The sequence below is a fragment of the Neovison vison genome, chromosome 13, assembly GCF_020171115.1.
Source record: "Neovison vison isolate M4711 chromosome 13, ASM_NN_V1, whole genome shotgun sequence".
Classification (NCBI taxonomy): Eukaryota; Metazoa; Chordata; class Mammalia; order Carnivora; family Mustelidae; genus Neogale; species Neogale vison.
In genome coordinates, this window is record NC_058103.1 from 129,035,469 (window position 1) to 129,061,934 (window position 26,466).

Below are 26,466 nucleotides of genomic sequence, written 5' to 3' on the forward strand. Positions count from 1 at the left end.
ATGCAAGAAATATTAAAGGGGATCCTTTGAGCAAAGAGAGAGCCCAAAAGTAACATAGACTAGAAAGAAGAGAAATAATCTACAGAAGCAGTGACTTTATAGGTAATACAATAGCACTAAATTAATCTTTCAGTAATTACTCTGAATGTAAATGGACTAAATATATCAATCAAAAGACATCAGGTATCAGAATGGATTAAAAAAACAAGATCAATTGATATGCTATCTACAAGAGACTATTTTAATTTTTTTCAAAGATTTTATTTATTTATTTGACAGAGATTACAAGTAGGCAGAGAGGCAGACAGAGAGAGAGGAGGGAAAGCAGGCTTCCCGCTGAGCAGAGAGCCCCACATGGGGCTCAATCCTAGGACCCTGGGATTATGACCCCAGCCAAAGGCAGAGGCTTTAACCCACTGAGCCACCCAGGTGTCCCGAGACTATTTTTAGACCCAGAGATACCTCTAGATGAAAGTGAGGGGATAGAGAACCACTTATCATGCTAATGGACATCAAAAGAAAACCGGAGTAGCAGTCCTTATATCAGACAAACTGAATTTTTTAAAAAAGATTTTATTTATTTATTTGACAGACAGAGATCACAAGTAGGCAGAGAGGCAGGCAGAGAGAGAGGAAGGGAAGCAGGTTCCCTGCTGAGCAGAGATCCCGACGTGAGACTTGATATCAGGACCCTGGGATCATGACCCGAGCTGAAGGCAGGGGCTTTAACCCGCTGAGCCACCCAGATGCCCCAGACAAACTAGATTTTAAGCCAGAGACTATAATAAGAGATGAAGAAGGACACTATATCATAAAGGGGCTTATCCAACAAGAAGATCTAACAATTTAAATATTTATGCCCCTAACTTGGAAGCAATCAAATATACAAATCAATTAATAACACACTTAAAGAAACTTGTTGAAGAAATACAACAGTAGGGGATGTTAACACCCCACTCAGCAATGAACAGATATCTAAGCAGATGAACAGAGAAATGAAGGCTTTGAATGACATGCTCGACCAGATGGACTCTACGGATATATTCAGAGCATTTCATTCTAAAGCAGAATACACAGTCTTCTCGAATGCATATAGAACATTCTCTAGAATTGATCACATACTGGGTCACAAATCAGATCTCAACCAGTACAGAAACACTGAGATCATACCATGCATATTTTAAGACCACAATGCTATGAAACTTGAAGCCAACCACAAGAAGATATTTGGGAGGACCCCAAATATTTGGTGGTTAAAGAACATTCTACTGAGGAACTAATGGGTCAACCAGGAAATTAAAGAATTTAAAAAATACACGGAAACAGGGGCGCCTGGGTGGCTCAGTGGGTTGGGCCGCTGCCTTCAGCTCAGGTCATGATCTCAGGATCCTGGAATCGAGTCCCGCATCGGGCTCTCTGCTCAGCAGGGAGCCTGCTTCCCTTCCTCTCTCTCTGCCTGCCTCTCTGCTTACTTGTGATCTCTCTCTGTCAAATGAATAAATAAAATCTTTTTTAAAAAGTACATGGAAACAGACACCGTCTTTGGGGTGATCCGTGGTGGACGTTTTGAGGGCAGCTGACCTGCAGCCTGCGCGTCCTGGACCGCCTCTCGTGGAAGCCTGAGCCGGCCGTCTTTCTCCCTTTGTCTCATAACCATGTCCACCAACGAGAATGCTAATTCACCAGCTGCCCGCCTTAACAGATTCAAGAACAAGGGGAAAGACAGTACAGAAATGAGGCGGCGTCGAATAGAAGTTAATGTGGAGCTGAGGAAAGCGAAGAAGGATGACCAGATGCTGAAAAGGAGAAACGTAAGCTCGTTTCCCGATGATGCTACCTCTCCACTGCAGGAAAACCGCAACAACCAGGGCACTGTAAATTGGTCAGTTGATGACATTGTCAAGGGCATAAATAGCAACAATTTGGAAAGCCAGCTCCAGGCTACTCAAGCTGCTAGGAAACTGCTTTCTCGGGAAAAGCAGCCCCCCATAGACAACATAATCCGGGCTGGTTTGATTCCAAAATTTGTGTCCTTCTTGGGCAGAACTGATTGTAGTCCCATTCAGTTTGAATCCGCTTGGGCTCTCACCAACATTGCTTCCGGGACCTCCGAACAGACCAAGGCTGTGGTCGACGGAGGCGCGATCCCAGCCTTCATTTCCCTGTTGGCATCTTCCCATGCCCACATCAGCGAACAGGCTGTGTGGGCGCTAGGAAACATTGCAGGGGACGGTTCCATTTTTCGAGACTTGGTTATCAAGTACGGTGCGGTTGATCCGCTTCTGGCTCTCCTCGCGGTTCTGGATATGTCATCGTTAGCATGTGGCTACTTACGTAACCTGACTTGGACACTTTCAAACCTTTGTCGCAACAAGAACCCCGCACCCCCGCTAGATGCCGTCGAGCAGATTCTTCCTACCTTAGTTCGTCTCCTGCATCACGATGATCCAGAGGTCTTGGCAGATACCTGCTGGGCCATCTCCTACTTGACGGATGGTCCAAACGAATGGATTGAAATGGTCGTGAAAACAGGAGTTGTGCCCCAGCTTGTGAAGCTTCTAGGAGCTACTGAGTTGCCCATTGTGACTCCTGCGCTAAGAGCCATAGGAAATATTGTCACTGGGACAGATGAACAGATTCAGGTTGTAATAGACGCAGGAGCGCTTGCTATCTTTCCCAGCCTGCTAACGAACCCCAAAACTAATATTCAGAAGGAAGCCACGTGGACCATGTCAAACATCACAGCTGGCCGCCAGGACCAGATACAGCAAGTTGTGAATCACGGATTAGTCCCGTTCCTCGTTGGTGTTCTCTCTAAGGCAGACTTTAAGACACAAAAGGAAGCTGTCTGGGCTGTGACCAACTATACAAGTGGTGGGACAGTTGAACAGATAGTATACCTCATCCATTGTGGCATAATAGAACCACTGATGAACCTCTTAACTGCGAAGGATACCAAAATTATTCTGGTCATTCTGGATGCCATTTCCAACATCTTTCAGGCTGCTGAGAAACTAGGTGAAACTGAGAAACTTAGTATAATGATTGAAGAATGTGGAGGTTTGGACAAAATCGAGGCTCTGCAGAACCATGAAAATGAGTCTGTGTACAAAGCTTCATTAAACTTGATTGAAAAATATTTCTCTGTAGAGGAAGAGGAAGATCAGAATGTTGTGCCAGAAACTACCTCTGAAGGCTATACATTCCAGGTTCAGGATGGCACTGCTGGGACCTTTAACTTTTAGCTTGTACAGCCGACGCAGAAAGTTGTTTGTGGTTTGCTTTGTTTGGTAGAAGTTTGTCTTACTGTTTCTCTACTAAGAACTCTTTTTAAATGTGTTTTGTTATTGTAGCACTTTTTACAACAAAACTCTACTTGACCAGTTCCAAACTGTAAAAACTGTATGAAGCTCCTCCTGCCAGTGGGTTTCTTATTTCTATGTGGACTCTCCTCTCTTGCAGTGTCCTGTAAATAAAGATTAAATTCCACCCTTTTCTTTAAAAAAAAAAAATACATGGAAACAAATGAAAATGAAAACACGACAGTTCAAAATCTTTGGGATGCATCAAAAGCAGTCCTAAGAGGGAAGTATATAGCAATACAGGCTTTCCTCAAGAAGCAAGAAAAGTCTCAAATATATAACCTGACCTTATATCTAAGGAAAAGAACAGCAAATAAAGCCTAAATCCAACAGGAGAAGGGAAATAATAAAGATAAGAGCAGAAATCAATGATACAGAAATTAAAGACTCTAGGAGAACAGATCAACAAAACTAGGAGCTAGTTCTTTGAATGATTTAGTAAGATTGATAAACTACTAGCCAGACTTACCAAAAAGAAAACAGAAAGGACCCAAATAAATAAAATCATAAATGAAAGAGGAGAGATCATAACCAATACCAAAGGAATACAAACAATTAGAGTATTATGAGCAATTATATGCCAACATTAGGCAATTTGGAAGAAATGGATGCATTCCTAGAAACATATGAACTACCAAAACGGAAACCAAAAGAAATAGAAAACCTGAACAGGCTCATAACCAGCAAAGAAATTGAAGCAGTAATCAAAAATCTAACAAACAGGAGTCCAGTGCCAGATGGCTTCCTAGGATTATTCTATCAAATATTTAATGAGAAAGTAATACCTATTTTCTGACACTTCCAAAAAATAGAAATGGAAGGAAAACTTCAGACTTATTCTCTGACGGCAGCTTTATCTTGATCCCCAAACTAGACAAAGATCCCACTAAGAAAGAGAATTACAGACCAATATCCCTGGTGAGCATGGATCCAGAAATTCTCACCAAGATACTAGCTAATAGGATCCAGTAGTACATTGAAAGGATTATTTATTCTTGGGCTGCAGTGGTGGTTCAAACCCAGAAATCATTCAATGTGATACTCCACATTAATAAAAGAAAGGGTAAGAACTGTTTGATCCTCTTAGTAGATGCAGAAAAAGTATATGACAAAATACAGCATTCTTTATTGATAAAAATCATCCCCCATATAGAGATAGTGGGAACATACCTCAATATCTTAAAAGCCATGGCAAAAGACTCACAGCAAGTATCATACTCAATGGGGAAAAATTGAGAACTTTTCCCCTAAGTTCAGGAACATGACAGGAATGTCCATTCTCACCACTGTTGCTTAACATAGTACTGGGTATTCTACCTCAGCAATCAGAGAAGAAAAGGAACTAAAAGGCCCCTGAATTGGCAAAGAAGTCAAACTTTTACTCTTCACAGAGGACATGATACTCTTTGTAGAAAACCCAAAAGACTCCACCCCCAAATTGCTAGAGCTGATACAGGAATTCAGCAAAGTCACAGGGTATAAAATCAATGCACAGAAATCAGTTCCATTTCAATACACTAACTATGAGACAGAAGAAAGAGAAATCTAGGAATCAGCCCAATTGTACCAAAAACCATAAGATACCTAGGAATAAACCTAGCCGAAGAGGTAAAAGATCTGTACTCTGAAAACTATAGAATGCTTATGAAAGAAATTGAGGAAGATACAAAGAAATGGAAATCATTCCATGCTCATGGATTGGAAGAACAAATATTATTAAAATGTCTATGCTATCCAAAAGCAATCTATACATTCAATGTAATCCTTATCAAAACACCATCAGCGTGAAATAAGTCAAGCAGAGAGAGTCAATTATCATATGGTTTCACTGATTTGTGGAGCATAACAAATAGCATGGAGGACAAGGGGAGTTAGAGAGGAGAAAGGAGTTGAGGGAAATTGGAAGAGGATGTGAACCATGAGAGACTATGGACTCTGAAAAACAATCTGAGGGGTTTGAAGGGGCGTAGGGTGGAAGGTTGGGGGAACCAGGTGGTGGGTATTGGAGAGGGCACGGATTGCATGGAACACTGGGTATTGTGCAAAAACAATGAATACTATTACGCTGAAAATAAATTAAAAAAAACACCACCAGCATTTTTCACAGAGCTGGAACAAACAATCCTTAAATTTGTGTGGAATCAGGATTAAAAAAAAAAAAAAACAAAAACACCCCGAAGCCAAGAATGTTGAAAAAGACCACCAAAGCTGGAGGCATGACAATTCCAGACTTTAAGCTGCATTACAAAGCTGTAGTTGTAAAAACATAATGGTTCTGGCAGAAAAACAGGCCTATAGATCAGTGGAACAGAATAGAAAACCCAGAAATGGGCACTCAACTCTATGGTTAACTAATCTTCAAGAAAGCCGGAAAGAATATCCAATGGAAAAAAAGAGACTGTCTCTTTAACAAATGGTGTTGGGAAAATTGGACAACCACAGGCAGATGAAACTGGACCACTCTCTTACACCATACACAAGAATAAATTCATAATAGATGAAAGACATAAATGTGAGACAAGCATCCTTTAAAATGCTTTAAAACACAAGCAGTAACCTCTTCAACCTCAGCCACTGCCACATCTTGCTACATACATCTTCAAAGGCAAGGGAAACAAAAGCAAAAATGAACTATTGGGACTCCATCAAGATAAAAATCTTTTGCACAGCAAAGGAAACAGTTGACAAAACTAAAAGGCAACCTACAAAATGGGAGAAGATATTTGCAAGTGTCTTATCAGATAAAGGACTAGTATTCAAAATCTATAACTTATTAACCTCAATGCCCAAAAAACCTAGAAAATCCATCCAGAAATGGGCAGACAACATGAAAACATTTCTCCATACAAATACATACAAACATGACATGAAACACATTTCTCCATATAGAAGACATAACAAATGGTCAACAGACACATGAAAAATGCTCAACATCACTCAGCATCAGGGAAATACAGATGAAAATTCCAGTGAGATACCATGTCACGCCAGTCATGGGTAAAATTAACTCGGGAAACAACAGATGCTGGTGGGGATATGAAGAAAGGGGAATCCTCTTACACCGTTGGTGGGAATGCAAACTGATACAGCCACTCCAGAAAACAGTATGGAGGTTCCTCAAAAAGTTAAAAATAGAGGTAACCTAGGACCGAGTAATTGCACTACTAGGTATTTATTCAGAGGTTACAGTGATTCAGTGGGGCATATGCCCCCCAGTGTTTATAGCAGTAATATCCACAATAGGCAAACTGTGGAAAAAGCCCAGATGTCTGTCTGTCTCTCTCTCTCTCTCTCTCTCTCTCTCACACACACACACACACACACACATTGGAATGTTACTCCATCAAAAAGAATGAAATCCTGCCATTTGCAATGAGGTGGATGGAACTAGAGGATAGTATGCTAAGCACATTAAGTCAGAGAAAGACAAATATGATGATTTCACTCGTGTGAAATTTAAGGAACAAAACAAATGAACATAGGGAGAAGGAATGAAAAATAAAATAAGACAAATTCAGAGATAGAGACAAACCATAAGAAAGTCTTAACTATAGGAAATGAACTGAGGACTGCTTGTGGAGGGGTAGGTGGAGGGATGGAGTAACTGGGTGATGGGCATTAAGGAGGACAGTTGGTGTAATGAGCACTGGGTGTTATATGCAACTGATGAATTACTATATTCTATCTCTGAATGTAATTATACACTATATGTTAATTTAAATTTAAATAAAAAATTACTAAAAAGCTTACAAAGAAAAGCAAATACAGATTTATAGAGTTCTGTATGTTAACCTGCTTATTTACCATTCCTTGTTTTCTTTATTTTTATGGCATCTAGGGTATCAATTACCATGTTCTTAACTCTTATCATGTTCACTTACTTTATGTGAGCCATAAAACTGCTCACTCCTGTATCCTTTGTGTTGTTATTGTAAAGTATATTACAGTTTTATGTTATAGATCCAACAACACATTTATATGCATATTTACCCCATAGTTTTTCAAATCAGATAAGCTGAGAAAGGAGAACAAATTTGTGTTTTGTAATTAAACATTTTATTTTAAGATTTTATTTATTTATTTGACAGACAGAGATCATAAGTAGACAGAGAGGCAGAGAGAGAGAGAGGAGAAAGCAGGCTCCCTGCTAAGCAGAGAGCCCGATGCGGGACTTGATCCCAGGACCCTGAGGTCATGACCTGAGCTGAAGGCAGCGGCTTAACCCACTGAGCCACCCAGGCGCCCTATAATTAAACATCTTAAATTTAAGTTTTAGTTAAAATTTGTTGAGATATCTGTTATTAATCTTACTTAGATTCTCTTGCATATTATCAGTCATTTTTCTATTCTTTTAAAATTCTCTCTTCATCTTTGAGCACTTTTATTAACACGTGACTTGTGTATGGAGCTCTTCATAGCTTGTTTAGCTTTTTGGATTTTCATCACATTTGGTAAATTTCAGCCCTTTTTTTTTCTTGAATTTTTTTTCTGTTACTCTTTTCTCTCCTTCTATTAGTAACATTATGAGTCTGCTGATTTGTGTGATGGTGTCACATTTCTCTAAGGTTCTGTTCATTTTTCCTTATTCTTTTTTCCTTTTTCTTTAGAATGTATGATCTTTATCAATCTATCTTCAAATTCACTGACTCTTTCTTCTGCCAGAAATATTGAAATGTGGTATTGATTTCTTTTTTCATTCTAGTTACACATTTCAACTCCAGAATTTTAGCTTGGGCTTTTTAAAAAAATTGCTTCTATTTCTTTATTAATAGTCTCTATTTGATAAGTTGTTCCTTTACTTCTTTAAGCATACTTTCATTAGTTATTTGATCTTATAAAGTTTTTATTTTAATTCCAGTTTGAATATATTTTTAATGGATGGTTTGAAGTTTTTGTTAAGTCTAATGTCTAGGCCTTCTTACAGGCAGTTTTTGTTGCTTGCACTTTCCCTATGTGTATAGTATATGTGATATAGGTCACATTTTTCTGGGTTTTTCGCATGTCTTGGTTTTGGGGGTCTTTCTGGGACTTTTTTTAGTTCTTATTTTTATTATTACATGTCCTCTCGCAGCACTTTTTCCTCTCAACTTTTACACCTAATACAATGGAAACCAACATCATTCAAGCAGTTAATTATAGTTTTATCTTGTATTCTTTGCTTCTGTTTCATGTGTAACAAAAGGAACAAGAGTATTTTATCTATAATCATGACATCGGGGCACCTGAGTGGCTCAGTGGGTTAAGCCTCTGCCTTCTGCTCAGGTCATGATCTCAAGGTCCTGGGATCGAGCCCCACGTGGGGCTCTCTGCTCAGCGGGGAGCCTGCTTCTCCCCCCCACCGCCTGCCTCTCTGTCTACTTGTGATCTCTCTCTCTCTCTGTGTCAAATAAATGAATAAAATCTTTAAAAAATATATAATCATGACATCAGTAAACAATAGCTTTCACATAAGTATAAAATGTTCCTCATTCCCAACATGCAAAATAAGCAGAAAAACTTGCCTTGTTTCTTCCTGATACTACTTAACCTCTGAGAGACCTACAAGGAAAAAGATGAAGACAGATTGTGCATAACACAAAGGCACAGAATGTTTGCAGAATGGTCCTTTTACCCATCTTCTTGGTACATTTGAACACCAGAAAGAAATTTTGAAAGACACAGTTTTCACATCAAGAAGCACAGCCTGCATCTGCTCCTCCTGAAGTTAAATAGCATCTAGGTTATAGGAGACCCAGTGATATAGGGTTCAAGGACCACTAGATGTCAATAGTATCAGTGTAAGATGGACTGCAGATATGAAGGTTCCAGGCACTCCTACTATGGGCATTCTGCTTTATGACTTAGAATGTTGAAAGCTCTTAAATCAGTTCCTACCTTAAGACGAAAGGGGAGTCATGGGGCTTAACATTTTCAGGCCTCTGTTCCTCCAGCTATTTTTTTTGTTGGGGTAAAATATATATATTCTATTCATGCCATAACATTTACTATTTTAACCACTTTTGATTGTACAATTCAGTAGTATTAAATATATTTATGTTGGGGGCGCCTGGGTGGCTCAGTGGGTTAAAGCCTCTGCCTTTGGCTCAGGTCATGATCCCAGGGTACTGGGATCGAGCTCCCTGCTGAGCAGAGAGCCTGCTTCCTCCTCTCTCTGCCTGCCTCTCTGCCTGCTTGTGATCTCTGTCTGTCAAATAAATAAATAAAATCTTTAAATAAATAAATATATATATATTTATGTTGTACAAAATATCATCAGTATCTATCTCTAGAACTCTTTCATAATCCCTTTATGAAACACTACCCATTTAACAGTAACTCCCATTCCCACTCCCAATCCCTGGTAACCACTGCTCGCCATTCTGTCTCTATGAATGTAATTACTCTAAGTACCATACATAAGTACATTCATAAAATATTTGCCTTTTTAAAAAAATATTTATTTGACGGGCAGAGATCACAAGTAGGCAGAGAGGCAGGCAGAGAGAGGGGAGGAAGCAGGCTCGCCGCTTAGCAGAGAGCCCGATGCGGGGTGCTATCCCAGGACCCTGAGATCATGACCTGAGCCGAAGGCAGAGGCTTAACCCACTGAGCCCCCCAGGTGCCCCTATTTGCCATTTTTTGACTGGTTTATTTCACTTAGCATTACTGTCTCCCAGGTTCATCTGTGTTCAGGTATATATCAGAGTTTCATTCCTTTTTAAGGCTGAATAACAGTCCTTTTTATGCTGCTGCTTACTGCTCTTTCAAGTATAACAAAAAGTACCATGTCCCTTTTATTTTGTCTATCCATTTGTTTGTCCATTCATCTGTTGAAGGACACTTGGGTTGTTTCCACCTTTTGTCTATTGTGATTAAAGCTGGTATGAACATGGTTTACAAATAAATATATCCTCAAGTCCCTGCTTTCAGTTTTTTGGATATATACCCAGAAGTGGAATTGCTGGATCTTATGGTGATCCTATATGTAACTCTTTGAGGAACTGCTGTTCTGTTTTCCACTGTGGCTATACCATTTTCCATTCTTACCATCAATGCACAAGGTTTCCAGTTTCTCCATATTCTCACCAACACTTGTTTGTTTTTCAGTAGTCCCTGTAATAAGTGTGAAGTGATGGGAATTTGATTTTTGTGTTTCCCTAATGATTAGTAATGTTGAGCATCTATTCATGTGCTTATTAGCCATTTGTGTATCTTTTTTGGAGACGTGTCTATTCATGTCTTTTGGCTATTTTTGAATTGGGTTGTTTTGTTGTTGTCATCTGATGAATTTTGTTGCTATCTGGGCATTTTAGGTAATATGTGATATCAACTCTGGAATCTGATTCCCCTTCCTCTCTCTGTGGATTGTTGTTTGCTTGTTTGTTTGTTTAGTGGCCTGAGTGGAGTATTTTGGTAGTCCCTTTCCCCTGCAGTGTGAAGCCTGTAATGGTATACCTCAAAGGTTACAGTCTTGGCTATGTACATCTTTATTTGGGATGACTAGCTGGGCTATCTTTGACTATTTCTCTTCCCTGTTTTTCTCTTATCTGTCTCATTGGGTATTATCCAGCTGTTAGGCTCTACTAATTGCTGGATGATTAGTCTGTTACTTTGACAATGTTCTGGTGTATAAATTGCCTTAGAGTCTTGTTCAGTTGACTCCAGGTTGGTATATTCATTGATACTAGTTATTGGGAGTGGTTGGTAACATCTGATCTTGCTTGCCTCTCCAGGTATGAGATCTGTACTCTACTTTCAAGCTTGGAGCAGGATGATCAGGGCCTGTCCTAGCAGGGGTAGAGCCTCTGGGTAGGCATTGAGTTGGGGAAAGAAGCCCCCAAATTCTTGGATGCACTAACCAGATATTTAGCCTCTTCAGTGTGGGGAAGAGGGATGAGAAATGTTGAAGGACTGCTCTTCCTGGTGATGGAGAACTAAGAGGAGAGGAGACGCCATTTTGTTTGTCACCATTCTGGAGTACAGCTTCTGTGAAACTGAATTGCAGTGGGGGAGAGAAGGGGAGTGGGTTGTAGCTAATGTGCTAAGGACTTACAGTGTTTTCACTGAAATATAATAGATTTTTCTTTAGTACATGTTTCTTCATTTGCTATATACTCTTAGAACAATTTCAGAGCCTTGAAAAATATTTTTAATATTTTATTCTCCAGTTGTTGTTTCACTGGGCAACTCGTCCATGGGGTGTTCACACCAACATTCTGGAAGTAAACTTTATGAACTTGCATCCTTCAGCTTTTTTTTTCTTATTATTATTATGTTCACTTAGCCACCAAGCCAGCCCTGCAAGAAGTTTAATGAACTTGCACACTTAAAATTCAGCATACAGGGACTCCTGGCTAGCTCAGTTGATAGAGCATGTGACTCTTGATCTCAGGGTCATGAATTCAAGCCTCACATTGGATGTGGAGCCTACTTAAAATAAAAATTTAAAAAAAATTAAAAAATTCAGCATGCATTTTTGGGATACTGGGACATTCTCTTAAATAGACACTGTGATTAGTACATTCAGGAAATTCGACATGAATTTTGTACTAATAGCTGATAACTGCTCTACAGTACTTACTGGGAGGTGGCTTTCTTAGGCTTAGCTCTACTTTCCTACTTATAGGATGACGTGGTCCACATTTACCTCAGACACACTCTGAGGGACACAGGAGAGAAGCAATGTCACTTCCTTTCCTGCTGGAGGTTGGCAGCAGAGGCAGACTTTGTCTCAGGCCTGGAGGCAGAGCTGCAGCAGGCATTGCTATAGCAGCCCTGCCTTATGAACCCTGTTAAAGTCACAGAGGCAGAACTCCCAAGCCTGACAAGACATACCTGTTCCCAGAGACATTGCTCTCTGGGCAGTCCGAGTAATAGGATCTCTTTCAGATGTTCACCAGACTCCCAGTTATTTGTCCATCAAAAGTCATTTCTAGGTGCTATCCTCTGGCCACATAGCTATCAGGTTCCTAGCCAGAAAGTGAACCTAGAGTCACATTCTCACGCAGAAAGAGAAGGGGTTTGGGACGTCTTTTATTTACAACAGTCCCTATTCATATTTTGCCAGTTGCCCCAATACTGTCCTTTATAGCATCTTTTTTTTTTTTTTAACATTTAGCATCTTTGTGTTGAGTCATCATATCTTCTTAGTTTTCTTTTGTCTGCAACAGTCATTTAGCCTTTCGTTGTCTTTAGGACCTTGCCTTTTTTTGAAGAGGGGAAGCCAGCAAATTTATAGCCTGTTTAATAGTTTTATGATTAGATTCAAGTGATGCATTTTGGCAGGAATACCAAAGATGTGATGTTGTATCCTTTTCAGTGCATCCTGTCAGGAGGCATGTGATGTTGGTTTGTCCCATTGCTGATGTCTACTTTGACCGCTTGGTTAAGGTGATGTCTATCAGGTTCTACAGAGTACTGTAAAGATAAATTTTTCTCTTCATAATTAATAAGAAACTGGTAAAGGTGATTAATGGAGACTATGTGGCAATCCTGCATTCTTCCTCAACAAACTTTTATCCACTTGCTTTCATTTCCATTGATGATTCTTGCCTAAATTGGTTTTTATGGTGATGTTGCCAAATGGTGATATTCTAACTCACCATTCTTCCTACTGTGTCATTACTTATTAGCCCAATTTTATTTTTTTCAAGTACTTATTGTAATATTTGTAGCTCTGTTCCTCCATGAAGCAGGCTGAATTCCTGTGTTCATTATACAAAATTACTATGAATTAAAATGTCCGATTAGATTTATTTTATTTTTTTAAAAATAATTTCTCTACAAAAGTAACTACAGAGTTACTTTTTTTTGAGTGTAGTTGACACAGAATGTTACATTAGTTTCAGGTGTACAGCTTAGTGATTTGATAAGTTTATACATTATGCTATGTACATCATAAGTATAGCTACCATCTGTCCCAATCACATTACTATTATAATATCATCAGCTACTGAATGGGAGAACATATTTGCAAATGATATATCTCATAAGGGTTAATATCCAAAGTATATCAAGAACTTAAATAATACCAAAAAAACCCAAACAATATGGTTGAAAGAATGGGTTGAGGACCTAAACAGACATTTTTCAAAAGAAGACATACTGGTGGCCAACAGACACATGGAAAGAGTTTCAGCATCACTCATCATCAAGAAATATAAATCAAAACCACAATAAGACATCACCTCACATCTGTTAGAATGGCTGAAATCTAGAATTAGCTATTTTAATCTGAAGTGAAGAAACCTGTCAGATGAGCATTTTGACCTATCTGAAGTAGTACAGCTGTGTGTCTCAAAGATTGTGAGACTATCTTGCTGCAGGTTCCTGTCATATAGGCAGGAAGAGGGACCCATCTGATGGGGAGACCCGGGCCCCTGCCCATGTTTCTGTCTGACTATACATGGGGATACATGAGGGTAACCTAAGAGAATATGGTTGACTGTGTAATGTCATATCTATGTAATGTCAAATCACTGAGTGAGTGAAAAGTCTGCTGCCCATATGATTGAAGAAAGAGCCATATCATAAAGGTTTCTACTTTATGAAATTTGAGTAACTTGTTCAGGCACTAAGTCATTGAATCCTATGCTCATAATTATCATATAAATGGGTTGCTCTAATGTATGAAAGAACTGGACTTCAATATAAAACTTCATGCCAAAGAATATTTGTATCTCTGGGTGGCATGATGAGCCAAAAAATATTTTTTTAATAAAGGTTTCACTTGTTGTTTGGGTTAGCTTGTTTTCATTGCAAAAAATATCTGTATTTGCCACTTGTAGTGGTTTCTCATGCTGCTATCTATAGACTAAACGATTCTTTAAAGGGCAAATAAGCAGTATAGCATTCATTATTCTTCTCAATTTTCTTTTCTTTTCTTTTTTTTTTTTTTAAAGATTTATTTATTTATTTATTTTGAAAGAGAGAGATCACAAGTAGGCAGAGAGGCAGGCAGAGGGAGAGAGAGGAGGAAGCAGGCTCCCTGCTGAGCAGAGAGCCCGATGCGGGACTCGATCCCAGGACCCTGAGATCATGACCCGAGCCGAAGGCAGCGGCTTAACCCACTGAGCCACCCAGGCACCCCTCAATTTTATTTTCATGTAAAAACTCCTCTTCAAGTATATAGTTTGCAAACCTCTTGCTTTGTACTTTTCTCACATTTTTATCTCACTCTCTCATAGGTACCTCCTATTTAACAGACATTGTGTGGTGGGCAGGCACAATTGCAAGTAAGTACCCAGTGTGGTGAAGTGCTTGGTTTGCTTGCTTTCTTAAGATCAGTCATTCTTCTGGCAGAACTGGAGGAGGTCATTCTTCTGGCTCCATTCTTTGGACTGAGGACTAGGCTAGGAGGAATTGAAGGGAGGAAATAGAGGTTCCTATTGCCTGCAGTTAGCTCTGAATTTAGTCCAGGTCAGACTGTCTGGGGCCCAAAGAAATTGAAATGCTCCTTCTTACTCATCTGTAATCATGCTGTTGATATTTGGTGAAATTATGCTTTGTTAAACATAATTGTTTTACAAAGGAGAGTTTCTTCACTTAGACTTCAGTACAGGATCATATGCTATTGTATAAAAGAGGTCATGTGCAGAGGTTATGTAGTATCATATAAAAATAAATAATAAAATTGAAGTTCAGAACCCTAAATATATAAAGAAAAATTATATTAGAAAATTCAGAAATATCATGAGGTTTATTTGTCACACATTATCTTTTAGGCAAGCTGTTGTCTAGCAGATGTTGTTTCCTTTCATTGAGGAGCTCATCTTTAAGCTCTGTCTCAGGATAGCTCTGGGTGCAGTCCTGTGCAGGCAGTAGTTTTTCCAGTTGATGTGCCTGCAGCATGTCACTATGGCCAGTAGACTCTACTGGAGTAGATCCCAGACCATTGAAAGGAATACGTGATTAGTGTTAAAACAAGGATGTGTTAAGGAGAGAGTGGAAATATACTTTGTTGCACTGTCAATCACGGCCATTTAGTTTGGGAATTTCCACAGAGGGCTGAAACTACTCCTGACTGATTGGGTCTGTGATGCTGTGGGGCCTGCTCTCTCTGCCTTCAGGACCCTTAATTATGCAAATGATGCCCCACATTTGCTTCCTCACAAGTAATGAAAAGAAGTAGCCCTTTCAGAACAGAGCCTTGCCAAATTAAACTCTGTGATCATTGCTAAAAGAGAGCTGTAATTGCAAGTGGTATCCTTGTGATTCTCTTGACAGTGGCTGTTGGCCAGATTGGAAACTTTCTGGCTTACACTGCAGTCCCCACGGTCCTGGTGACTCCACTGGGTGCCCTCGGAGTGCCATTTGGGTAAGAACTGGGATTCCGTGTTTTCGTTTTTATTTTTTAAAATTTTTTATTATTTTTAAAATTTAATTTTATTGTTTCATTGTTCCAAGGTTCATTGTTTATGCACCACACCCAGTGCTCCATGCAATACATCTCCTTAGTACCCACCACCAGGCTCATCCAGCTCCCCTCTCCTCCCCTCCAAAACCCTCGGTTCGTTTCTCAGAGTCCACAGTCTCTCATGCTTCTCTGTGATCACCAAGACAACATGGTACTGGCACAAAAACAGACACATAAACTGATGGAATAGAGTAGAGGGTCTGGATATGGACCCTCAACTCTATGGTCAAATAATCTTCGACAAAGCAGGAAAAAATATCCAGTGGAAAAAAGATGATCTCTTCAATAAATGGTGCTGGGAAAATTGGACAGCTTTGTGTAGAAAAATGTGTTTTGGTTTTTAATGTGTAGTTTGAGTTTTAAACAAACTTTCCATTTAAATGTTTCTGTTCAAATAATAAAAGCAAAATTATAACTGAAGGTAGGTTTTCAGTATTCTACTCTATGTGGTTTAATTTTAACTTCAAATTTAGTTGTTGTTGTTTTTAAGATTTTATTTATTTATTTGACAGAGATTACAAGTAGGCAGAGAGGTAGGCAGAGAGAGAGAGAGGAGGAAGCAGGCTCCCTGCAGAGCAGAGAGCCCGATACAGGGCTTGATCCCAAGACAGAGGCTTTAACCCACTGAGCTACTCAGGCGCCCCTAAAATTTATTTTTTTGAGTTAACCATTATTTTAGAAATTTGCTTTAGTATATTTCAGATCCTAACTTATGAGAGGACATCAATGGATGTGATTCTGTCATTCTCCTAGTCTTTGCCCTGAAAGACTTCCAAGATACTGGAGTCTTCCTGGTACCTTGGCAAGTGATTCTGAGAACTCATTAAGCAAAACTAGTCTCTTGGTGTTTTATTTGTGTGCCTGGCATCCCCTACCAGACACTGAACAATTCTCCCACTCACTCCACCCTAGGAAATTATGGAAGTGGGACAGATGACATGTGGGCACCGATGGGTATAAAATAGAATCTATAACTCCTAGCAGTTAACTTAGATGGATCCCCATGCCCAGGGGAAGGGCTTCTGTGTGGTCCAGAGAGGAAGGAGGAAGGTGGAGCTTTGGGTTTTTATTGTAGTTCAAAAGGGAGTGGGGTGAAGTTTCACACACTCAGGAGGGACTTGGATGGTTTGAAATTTTTGCCATTGCCAAGGGCTGGAGGACACCAGGGTCTGAGCATGCTTTTTTATAAGGTCGCCCAGATGTGGGGCAAAGAGAGTAAAGTAGAACTGGGGACTTGATGGCTGCCAGCCACCATGCATTACAAGTGAAGTCTTTATATTACCTTTGGCTTACTTACTAAGTGATTTTATGAGACATTTATTGAATAGCTCAACACATATCCTCTCATGAACCTATTTATATTCTGTTTTACCTTTGAAGAAATTACTAAGAAACAGATATAATAGAAGAGAAATAAAATCCCAGTTTCTAACTCATTTATATAGCAATACTCTGCTGTATTCTAGACAGATTTCCAGATTCTTTCAGAGAAGTGTGTCTATGATGGATATATTTAAATTATACTTCAAGTCAATTAGGCTTTAAGATTCTATAGCCTAAAAAGCATAAATATGTTTTATACAGGTTAACCTTTAGAAATGTGTTTATAGAATGTTTTTCTTTTTCTTTTTTTTTTTAAGATTTTATTTATTTTATTGGACAGATAGAGATCACAAGTAGGCAGAGAGGCAGGCAGAGAGAGAGGGAGGAGGAAGCAGGCTCCCTGCTGAGCAGAGGGCCCGATGCGGGGCTCGATCCCAGGACCCTGGGACATGACCTGAGCCGAAGGCAGAGGCTTTAACCCACTGAGCCACCCAGGCGCCCCTAGAATGTTTTTCTTATCCAAACAAAAGACTAACATAATATGTAGCTTCATGTCACTTTGTGTTTGGATGATCCTGAAGAGTTTGGATTGTGTGAGTGGTACTCACTTCAGGGAATAACTACTCTAGCTTCTCACAGACCAGCCTCACTCTTTGATTTGTTCTCCTGAAAAAACATCAAGCAAATAAGTAATCTGACCCTAGGGTCTTTGCACATTGCACATTTAATATGCATATATTAAAATATCTTGCCTAGAATAGGCAAGAACTATTCTCATGCCTTTGAAAATTAAGTCACCTCACCAGAAATGTTCAATGCTGCAAGTCTTCAGGAGACAGACTAGGAATAGAGAAGAGAAATAGAGAAATAAAATAGACTAGAAATAGACTAGGAAGCCCCAAAATAGGTCCACTTTTCTCTGTGATGATTCCTTGTATGACAGAGTAAACCTTACAGCACGGTACTTTTAAAAGAAGTTTAAAAACACCTTATTTGGAAGTAATTTCCAAATTACAGAAAAGTTACAAGATTAAGAATAATCGAAATGGGGTGGTTAAATGGGTGGTGGGGATTAAGGAGTGCACATATTGTGATGAGCACTGACTGCATTATGTAAGTGTTGAAACACTATATTGTACCCCTGAAACTAATATTACACTATATATTAACTAATTGGAGTTAAAATGAAAACTGGAAAATAAAAAGAATAATCACAACAACACCTGTATATCCTTCACCTATGCACACCTTCTGTTGATATTTTATCTCACTTACTCCATTATTTGCTTTCTCTGTATCAAGGTTTCTCTGCCTCAACACTGTTGACATTAGAGGCCAGATCATTCTTTGTTGTGAGGACTGATTTTTGCATTGTAGGGTGTTTTGCATCCCTAGACTCCACCAACCAGATACCAGGAGTAATCCCTGCAAAAATGTGTCCAGACATGGCAAATGTCCTGGGAGGGGACAAATCACCCCCAGTTGAGAACCATAAATGTGGTATTTGCTTTGGGTTTTTTTTTGTTCCTTTGTTTCTTATTCTTTTAGACTACTTCTGTCATGTTTCTTCACCCTTAAATAGGTTGATTGTGTTTCCTAACACTACAAATATGCTTTTAATAACCACAGTACAATAATCAATTTCAATAAATTTAACATTATAGTACATGTATCTAATCTGCTTCTGTATTCCAGTTTTGTTAATTGATCCATTCTACCCTTATTTTATGCCATTATCCTTTATGCCTTTATTTTTATAATATGCCATTACTTTTATACCATTATTTTTTATTTTTTCCTTTGTACCATCATTTTTCCTTCTATTAAAAGATCCAGTCTATTATTGGGAGCTGCATTTAATTGTCATGTCTGCAATCTAAAAGAGAGATTTTTTTCTTTAAATAAATAATATTGGGAGAACTGGTAAGCAATTTATAGGAACATCAATTGAAGCACTGTCAAAATATGACCTAAGTGAATTAAGTATTATATACAGAATGGCCATCAAATGTGGAAATAGAGGCAAATATAACCTTGAATGGTTTGTTGATACTATTCCAGTGCATGACTGAAGTGGTGTATTGAAGTATGTTGTCCTGCTCAGTAATGCAGAGTTCAGTATTCTGTGTAAAGCTGTGGTAAGCCCAATAAATTAATGTGCCCAATTATCTGTTGCATACAGTTGTAGACATTTTCTGACAAGTCTCTGATTTTCACTGATAAAGACTGCATCTCTAACATAACCCAGAATATATATTACAGAGGTTTAATCTGTAAAGGAAGAGGAAAAAAAACTTAGCTATGTTTCCATGGTTTATGGCCTATGTATAAGAAAAATATTTTTACAACTTGAAAAAACAGAAGTCTTTTAGATCTTAAAAGGATAAGAAATTTCTAAAGTTTGAAGTAATAGAAATGAAAAATTTAACTTACTACAGTAGAAAAGTAAAATGGGGAAATAATTTAAATCAAATATGACAGTAATTAGTATGACATAAGGAGTTTCTTAAATTGGTCAGAATAATATGAAAATCCCAGTAGATTAAATGACAAAGGGCAAAACTGACAATTTGTTCACAAGAAAACACATTTATTTCAGTAACGTTTACCCTCATTTTCAATAAAATGCACATAAGCAACCTGATATAGTGTAATAAATACTTGTGTATTTAATAAATATTTCAAAACTAATAAGAATATTTGAAAAGATACCTGCTAACTATAACAAACTATAAATACATATTTGTTCTCCTTTTTTTCTCAGCTTTTTGAAAATAGACATAAATTTTACAAAATAATAATTACAATAATTTATTATTGGGTTTGTGAAAGATCCAAGTAGCACAAAAAAAAAAAAGCGCAAAAAGAAAGAAGTAGGAGTTGAGCTATAGAGGAATAACACTGTAGGAATAACACTGAGGTTAATTTAGCATCATTTTGAAAGGTATTCTGAAAAGCCCTAGAGAAACCACTAAAAAAATAACAAAGAAGTGTGGTGAAAAAAACCAGTAAGGAACTAAAATGTTATGCTGGAAAAATTCATTTAATGTAGGAGAAGGCAGTAAATGAAGAATCAGGAACAAAATGTAAAAAATAAAAAGTAAAATGGCAAACACACAACTAACAGTATTAATAAAAACATTTAATGTCGGTGAATAAAACAATCCAGTAAAAAGGCAGAGATTAGGAGCACCTGGATGTCTCAGTCTGACTCTTGATTTTGGCTCAAGTCATGATCTTGGAGGTGGGATTGAGCCTGGAATCAGACTTTGCACTCAGTGTGGAGTCTGGTTGGGATTCTCTCTCTAACTCTCTCTCTGCTCCTCCCCCTACTCTCTCTCTCACTTTCTCTCTCTGAAATAAATAATTTTTTTTTAAAGCAAAGATTGTCAGGCGGATAAAGATCCAACTTATGCTTCTACGCAAGACATTTTAGATTCAAAGATGTAAATGAATTGAAGGTAAAAGGAAGGAAAGAAAATATATTATGCAAACAATCCCATAAGAGAGTTGGAGAGGCTATCTATCAAAGTAGATTGTAAAACAAAAAACATTATTCCTGATAGAGACATCTTGTAATGACAAAAGGTCAGTCCATCAGAAAGGCGTAACAATTATAAACAAATATGCACCTAAAAACAGAGCTTCAAAATATATGAAACAAGGATGCCTGGGTGGCTCAGTTGGTTGGACAACTGCCTTCGGCTCAGGTCATGATCCCGGAGTTCCCGGATCGAATCCCACATTATGCTCCCAACTCCACGGGGAGTCTGCTTCTCCCTCTGACCTTCTCCTCACTCATGCTCTCTCTCATTGTCTCTTTCTCAAATAAATAAAATCTTAAAATATATATATATATATAAGTATATATATATATGTGAGACATACCTGAACAAATAAAGAGTAACAGACAATTCAAGAATAATAGTTATGACTTTCAATACCCTACTTTCAATAATGGATAGAAAAACTAGGCAAAATATCAAGAAGGATATAGAAGACTTGAATGACACTATAAGTCAACCAGACAAAATAGACATCTGTAGAACACTCCACCCATCAAACAGTGGAATTCACATTCTTCCCAAGTGTATATGGAACATTTTCCTGGATAGACCATATACTAGGCCATTAATGAAATCAGAAAGCAAAACCAGTGAAATTTGTGAAGTTTACAAATAGTGGAAATTAAACAACTTATTACTAAATGACCAGTCAGTCAGAAAGAACCTCACAAGGGAAGTTAGAGGACACTTTGAGATGAATAAAAATCAGAGACACATGTCAAAGTTCACGTGACTCAGGTAAAGCCATACCCATAGGGAAATTTATATCTGTAAATGCCTGCATTAAAAGGAAAAATCTGAAATCAACAACCTTTAGAGGGCCAACTAAACCCAAAGGAGGAAGAAGGAAGGAAAAAAATAAAAGTCAGAGTAAATAAATGAAATAGAGATTAAAAATAAATACTGAAAAACAGAAAAACCCAACGATTGTCCTTAGAAAAAATTAACAAAATTGATAACACTTCAGTTAGACTGACAGAGAAGACAAATTACTAAAATCAAGATCAAAAAGGGGATATTGCCACCACTTCTACAGAAATCGGAATTATAAGGAAATACGATGAACAACAGTATACCAACAAATTAGATAACTTAGATGAAATGACCATATTCCTAGAAAGACTCAAACTAATGAAAATGTTTTAAGAATAGAAAATCTGAACAGACTTAGAGAAAGTAAAGAGACTGAATTGGTAAAAAAACAAAACAACTTCCAGCAAAGAGAGGTTCAGGTAGAGGGGATTTCACTAATGAATTCTTTCAGACGTTTAAAGAAGAATTAATAAAATTCTTCACAAACTCTTCCCAAAAAATAGGAGAGATGGGAACTCTTCCCAACTCCATGAGGTAATACTATCTTGTAATAAAACCAATGAAATCACCAGAAAGGAAAACTACAAACCAGTTCTCTTATTAATACAGATGGAGGGATCCTCAACAAAATACTAGCCAATTGAATTCAGCCATATATAAAAAGGATTATACACCCTGACCAAGTGGGATTTATCTCAAGAATGCAAGGTAGATTTAGCATCAGAGTAAATTATTTAATATACCTCATTGATAGAATAAAGGTTAAACATATCTCAACAGACACAGAAAAGTCATTTTATAAAATTCAACACCACTTCATGATGAAAACAATCAATATGCTAGACATAGAGGGACCCCTAGGTGGCTTAGTTTAAGCATCCAACTCTTCACCTCAGCTCAGGTCTTTATCTCAGCTCAGAGCTGTGAATTTAATCCCTGCATTGGGTTCCACACTGGGCACGGAGACTACTTTAAAAAGTGCTAGAAATAAAGGGTAACTTCCTAAACTGGCAGAGTATCTCTATGAAAACACCCCAGCTAACATCATACTGAATGGTTAAGGAGTGGATGATTTCCCCCAGGGGATCAGGAACAACACATACACTTTTGCCACTTGTATTCAGCTTTGTACCTTTGTATCAAAGGTTCAAGCCAATATAGTTGGGCTAGCAAATTGAATGAATGAGAATGAATTAAAAGACATCTTGATCGAAGGATGAATACCCAACTTTTGTATCAACATGGATGGAACTGGAAGAGATTATGCTGAGTGAAATAAGTCAGGCAGAGAGAGTCAATTATCATATGGTTTCACTTATTTGTGGAGCGTAACAAATAACATGGAGGACATAGGGAGGTGGAGAGGAGAAGGGAGTTGAGGGAAATTGGTAGGGGAGGTGAACCATGAGAGACTATGGACTCTGAAAAACAACCTGAGGGTTTTGAAGGGGTGGGGGGGTGGGAGGTTGGGGGAGCCAGGTGGTGGGTATTAAGGAGGGCACGTATTGCATGGAGCACTGGGTGTGGTGCAAAAACAATGAATTCTGTTACTCTGAAAAGAAATGTAAAAAAAAAAAAGACTTCTTGATCGGAAAGGAAGGAGTCAAACTATCTCTGTTAGCAGAGCTGACATGATCTTATATATGGGAAATTCTAAGAAACTATTGGAACTGATAAGTTCAACAAGGATGCAATTGTATCTGTATACAATAGCCGTGAGCAAGCCAAAAATGAAATTAAGAAAGCAATTCGGTTATAGAATAGTACCAAAACAAACAAAATACTTAAGGACATATTTTTAAAAAGAAGCACAGAACTTGTACTCTGAAGCCATAAAAACATTTTTAAAATAAATTAATCCTAAATAAATGGTCCATATTCACATATTCCATATTCCAGTATTAACAAGAATTAATATTGTTAAGATGATGATACTGCCTCATCTACAGATTCAGTGCAATCAATCTTAGGGGGCTTATTTGAAATTGACAAGCTGATCTTAAAATTCATATAGAAATGCAAGAGACCAAGAATAGCCCAGTCATGATAAGTAAATACACAGTTGGAGGACTCACATTTCTTAATTTCAAAACATTTTATAAAACTACAGTAATCAGAACAATGTGGTACTGAGTTAAGGAGATACACACACACACACACACACACACACACAAAACTGAGATTACAGAAATAAACGCTAACAGTTATAGTCAACAGATTTTTACAGGTGGTTAATGACAATTCAGTAAGGAAAGAATAGTCTTTTCAATAAGTGGTGCTGATATAACTGGGCATCCAAATTCAAATGAATGAAGTTATACTCCTACCTCACAATATATACAAAAATTAACTCAAAGGAGGTCAAGTACCTAAATTTATTTATTTATTTTTAAATATTTTATTTATTTATTTGTCAGAGAGAGAGAGAGAGCACACAGGCAGACAGAGTGGAAGAGGGAGAAGCAGGCTCCCTGCGGAGCAAGGAGCCCGATGTGGGACTCTATCCCAGGACGCTGGGATCATGACCTGAGCTGAAGGCAACTGCTTAACCAACTGAGCCACCCAGGCATCCCAAGTACCTAAATTTAAAAGCGTAAACTATAAAACTCTTGAAGGAAAGGTATAAATTTTTGTGACATTGGATTAGGCAATATTTTCCTAGATTTGACACCTAAAGCACAAGCACAAATTTATCTAAAATAGATAAATTTGGCATTATATAAATTTAAAATTTTTCTGCTTTAAAAAATCCCATCAAGAAAGTGAAAAGTCAGGAAAAAACACAGTGTCACCAAAATGGTTGTATGTGGGAACCCACTCTCTGTCCCCTCAGAAAGATTAATGATTAGGGGCGCCTGGGTGGCTCAGTGGGTTAAGCCGCTGCCTTCGGCTCAGGTCATGATCTCAGGGTCCTGGGATCGAGTCCCGCATCGGGTTCTCTGCTCAGCAGGGAGCCTGCTTCTCTCTCTCTCTCTCTCTCTCCCTGCCTCTCTGTCTACTTGTGATTTCTCTCTGTCAAATAAATAAATAAAATCTTTAAAAAAAAAAAAAGAAAGATTAATGATTAGACAGTTATCCATGAAGAGAAACATTTCTGGGAGAGCTCTGGGAGAGGTCTGGAATCTGTTTAAGAAACTTCAGCAATACTTTAGAACAAAAAACGTGAGAATAGCCACAAAAGAATAGAAAGAAAACTTCATTTTGCCTGCATCTTTCCTTCCCCCAAGCTGACATTGCACAGCACCAGGAGGGAACTTCTCAACTGGAAAGAGTTTCCCTTGCCAGGAAAGGAGGAGCAGAGTGAGCAACCAGCTTTCCCAGCCTTTCAGGACTTGCCACAAGGTTCTGCTTTGGTTTCACTGCAAAAGCTGAGACAGACAGAGGTGGCTAGGAGGAACAAAGCAGAAAGGGATACCAGTAGCAGCCATGCAGTGAGAATGGTTGTGGCTCACTCACCTGCTCTGCAGACAAACCCAGTAGATTTTGCTGCTGAAGAAGCCAATGGCAAGCTCAGTTGCCACGGACACCTGAAGCTTTCATCAGCTTATACCCCAGATTCACATTCAGTGATACTAGCCATCAGAATCCCTCCTCATTCAATTCCAACCCCACCGTTGCCAACTCCCAGGAACCGCTTGAGCATCCATCCCAGAACTCTGTAGCTATATGAGTACATCACCCTAGACTCCTCCAACTGACCAAGTGTGTGTTCAGGGTTAGCCTTTCCAGCTGTGCCCTTCCATACTATAGGGTGCCATGTGTGAGTTTGGGGCTAGCCTGTCCATTTGTGCCCTTCCATACTGTAAGTCTGAAATCTATCACCAACTTCCACTTCAGTCTGCATGTAAGCAGGGGTACTACTGTGCAGCCATGACAAAATATGCTGACAACTGGAGTCTTTGCAGCAGCCTGTTGGCCTGATTAGTCCTTACCATCTGTCACTGCCCTGCACCATTATGTTCACCTGAAGCTAGATCCTCCACTTTTGCACCTGCACACCTCCAGCCTGACCCCTATGACTGGCATACAATATAGGCACACCAATAGCCAGGGCCCTTGTAGCTGTCAATGAGCTTGTAGATGGCCCTGGCCTTTACTGCCTGTGTTAGGCCTGAGCACTATATATGTGTCTGCAACTGGATCCTATGACTACACAGGCATATGCAGCTGGCCCCTGCAGCCAGCCATGTGCACACCAGCCCTGGCCATCACCACTGCCTTCCCTGTGTGCTCTCATCCACAAGTAAAAGTCTTCACTGGCGGGGGGGTGGGAGGTTGGGGTACCAGGTGGTGGGTATTATAGAGGGCACGGCTTGCATGGAGCACTGGGTGTGGTGAAAAAATAATGAATACTGTTTTTCTGAAAATAAATAAATTGGAAAAAAAAGTCTTCAGTAAAGCTTCAGTAAAGCTTATACCATTTTCTAAGTTCTGGAAGAGGTGACAACATTTTCAAATGCACAGACACCTACACAAGGCTACAGGGACTCCTCTAAACAATACAGAAACTTCTGGTTACTGGCTCCAAAGAAATACAGATCCAGGAATTGCCTGACCAAGAATTCAAAAATAGTTCCCTTAAAGATGCTATGAGAATACATATAAACAATTTAAAGACATTTGGAAAGTAACTCAAGAACAAAATGAGAAGTTCAAAAAAGTGGCAACCTAAAAAAGATCCAAACCAATTTTGGAGCTGAAGAATAAAATTGATGTACTGAAGAATTCAATAAAGAACCTCAACAGCACCCTTGACCAATAGAAGAAAGAATTAGTTAGCTAGAAGACAGATCAGTTGAAATCATCTACTCAGAGGAGCAAAAAGCAAAAAGAATGACGAAAGGCTATAGGACTAATGAGGCACCTATATGGAAACAGTACCATTGTTGGAAAAAGAGAGAGAGGGAAAGGACTTAGAAAGCCTATTTAAATAAATAGTGGTTGATGGGGCATCTGGTGGCTCAGTGGGTTAAAGCCTCTGCCTTTGGCTCAGGTCCTGATCTCAGGG

General features: G+C 38.7%; 2 protein-coding genes across 2 annotated transcripts in view; both read left to right on the plus strand.

The window, feature by feature from the left end:
• The window catches only part of NIPA1 (NIPA magnesium transporter 1), an 85,366-nt gene that overhangs the window by 29,790 nt on the left and 29,110 nt on the right, over positions 1-26,466 (plus strand). Inside the window, exons 2-3 of the mRNA XM_044232190.1 lie at positions 14,528-14,575; positions 15,567-15,657. Of these exons, the coding sequence (XP_044088125.1) occupies positions 14,528-14,575; positions 15,567-15,657 (139 nt within the window). The remainder of the gene's footprint in view (positions 1-14,527; positions 14,576-15,566; positions 15,658-26,466) is intronic.
• LOC122894419 (importin subunit alpha-1-like) lies at positions 1,541-3,512 on the plus strand. The gene has a single exon (XM_044232189.1). The coding sequence runs from the start codon at positions 1,656-1,658 to the stop codon at positions 3,243-3,245; it is 1,590 nt and encodes a 529-aa protein (XP_044088124.1). The 5' UTR covers positions 1,541-1,655; the 3' UTR covers positions 3,246-3,512.

What these genes read in the sequence shown, in the direction of transcription:
- LOC122894419 (XM_044232189.1), top strand. Translation starts at nt 1,656, where the DNA reads ATGTCCACCAACGAGAATGCTAATTCACCAGCTGCCCGCCTTAACAGA.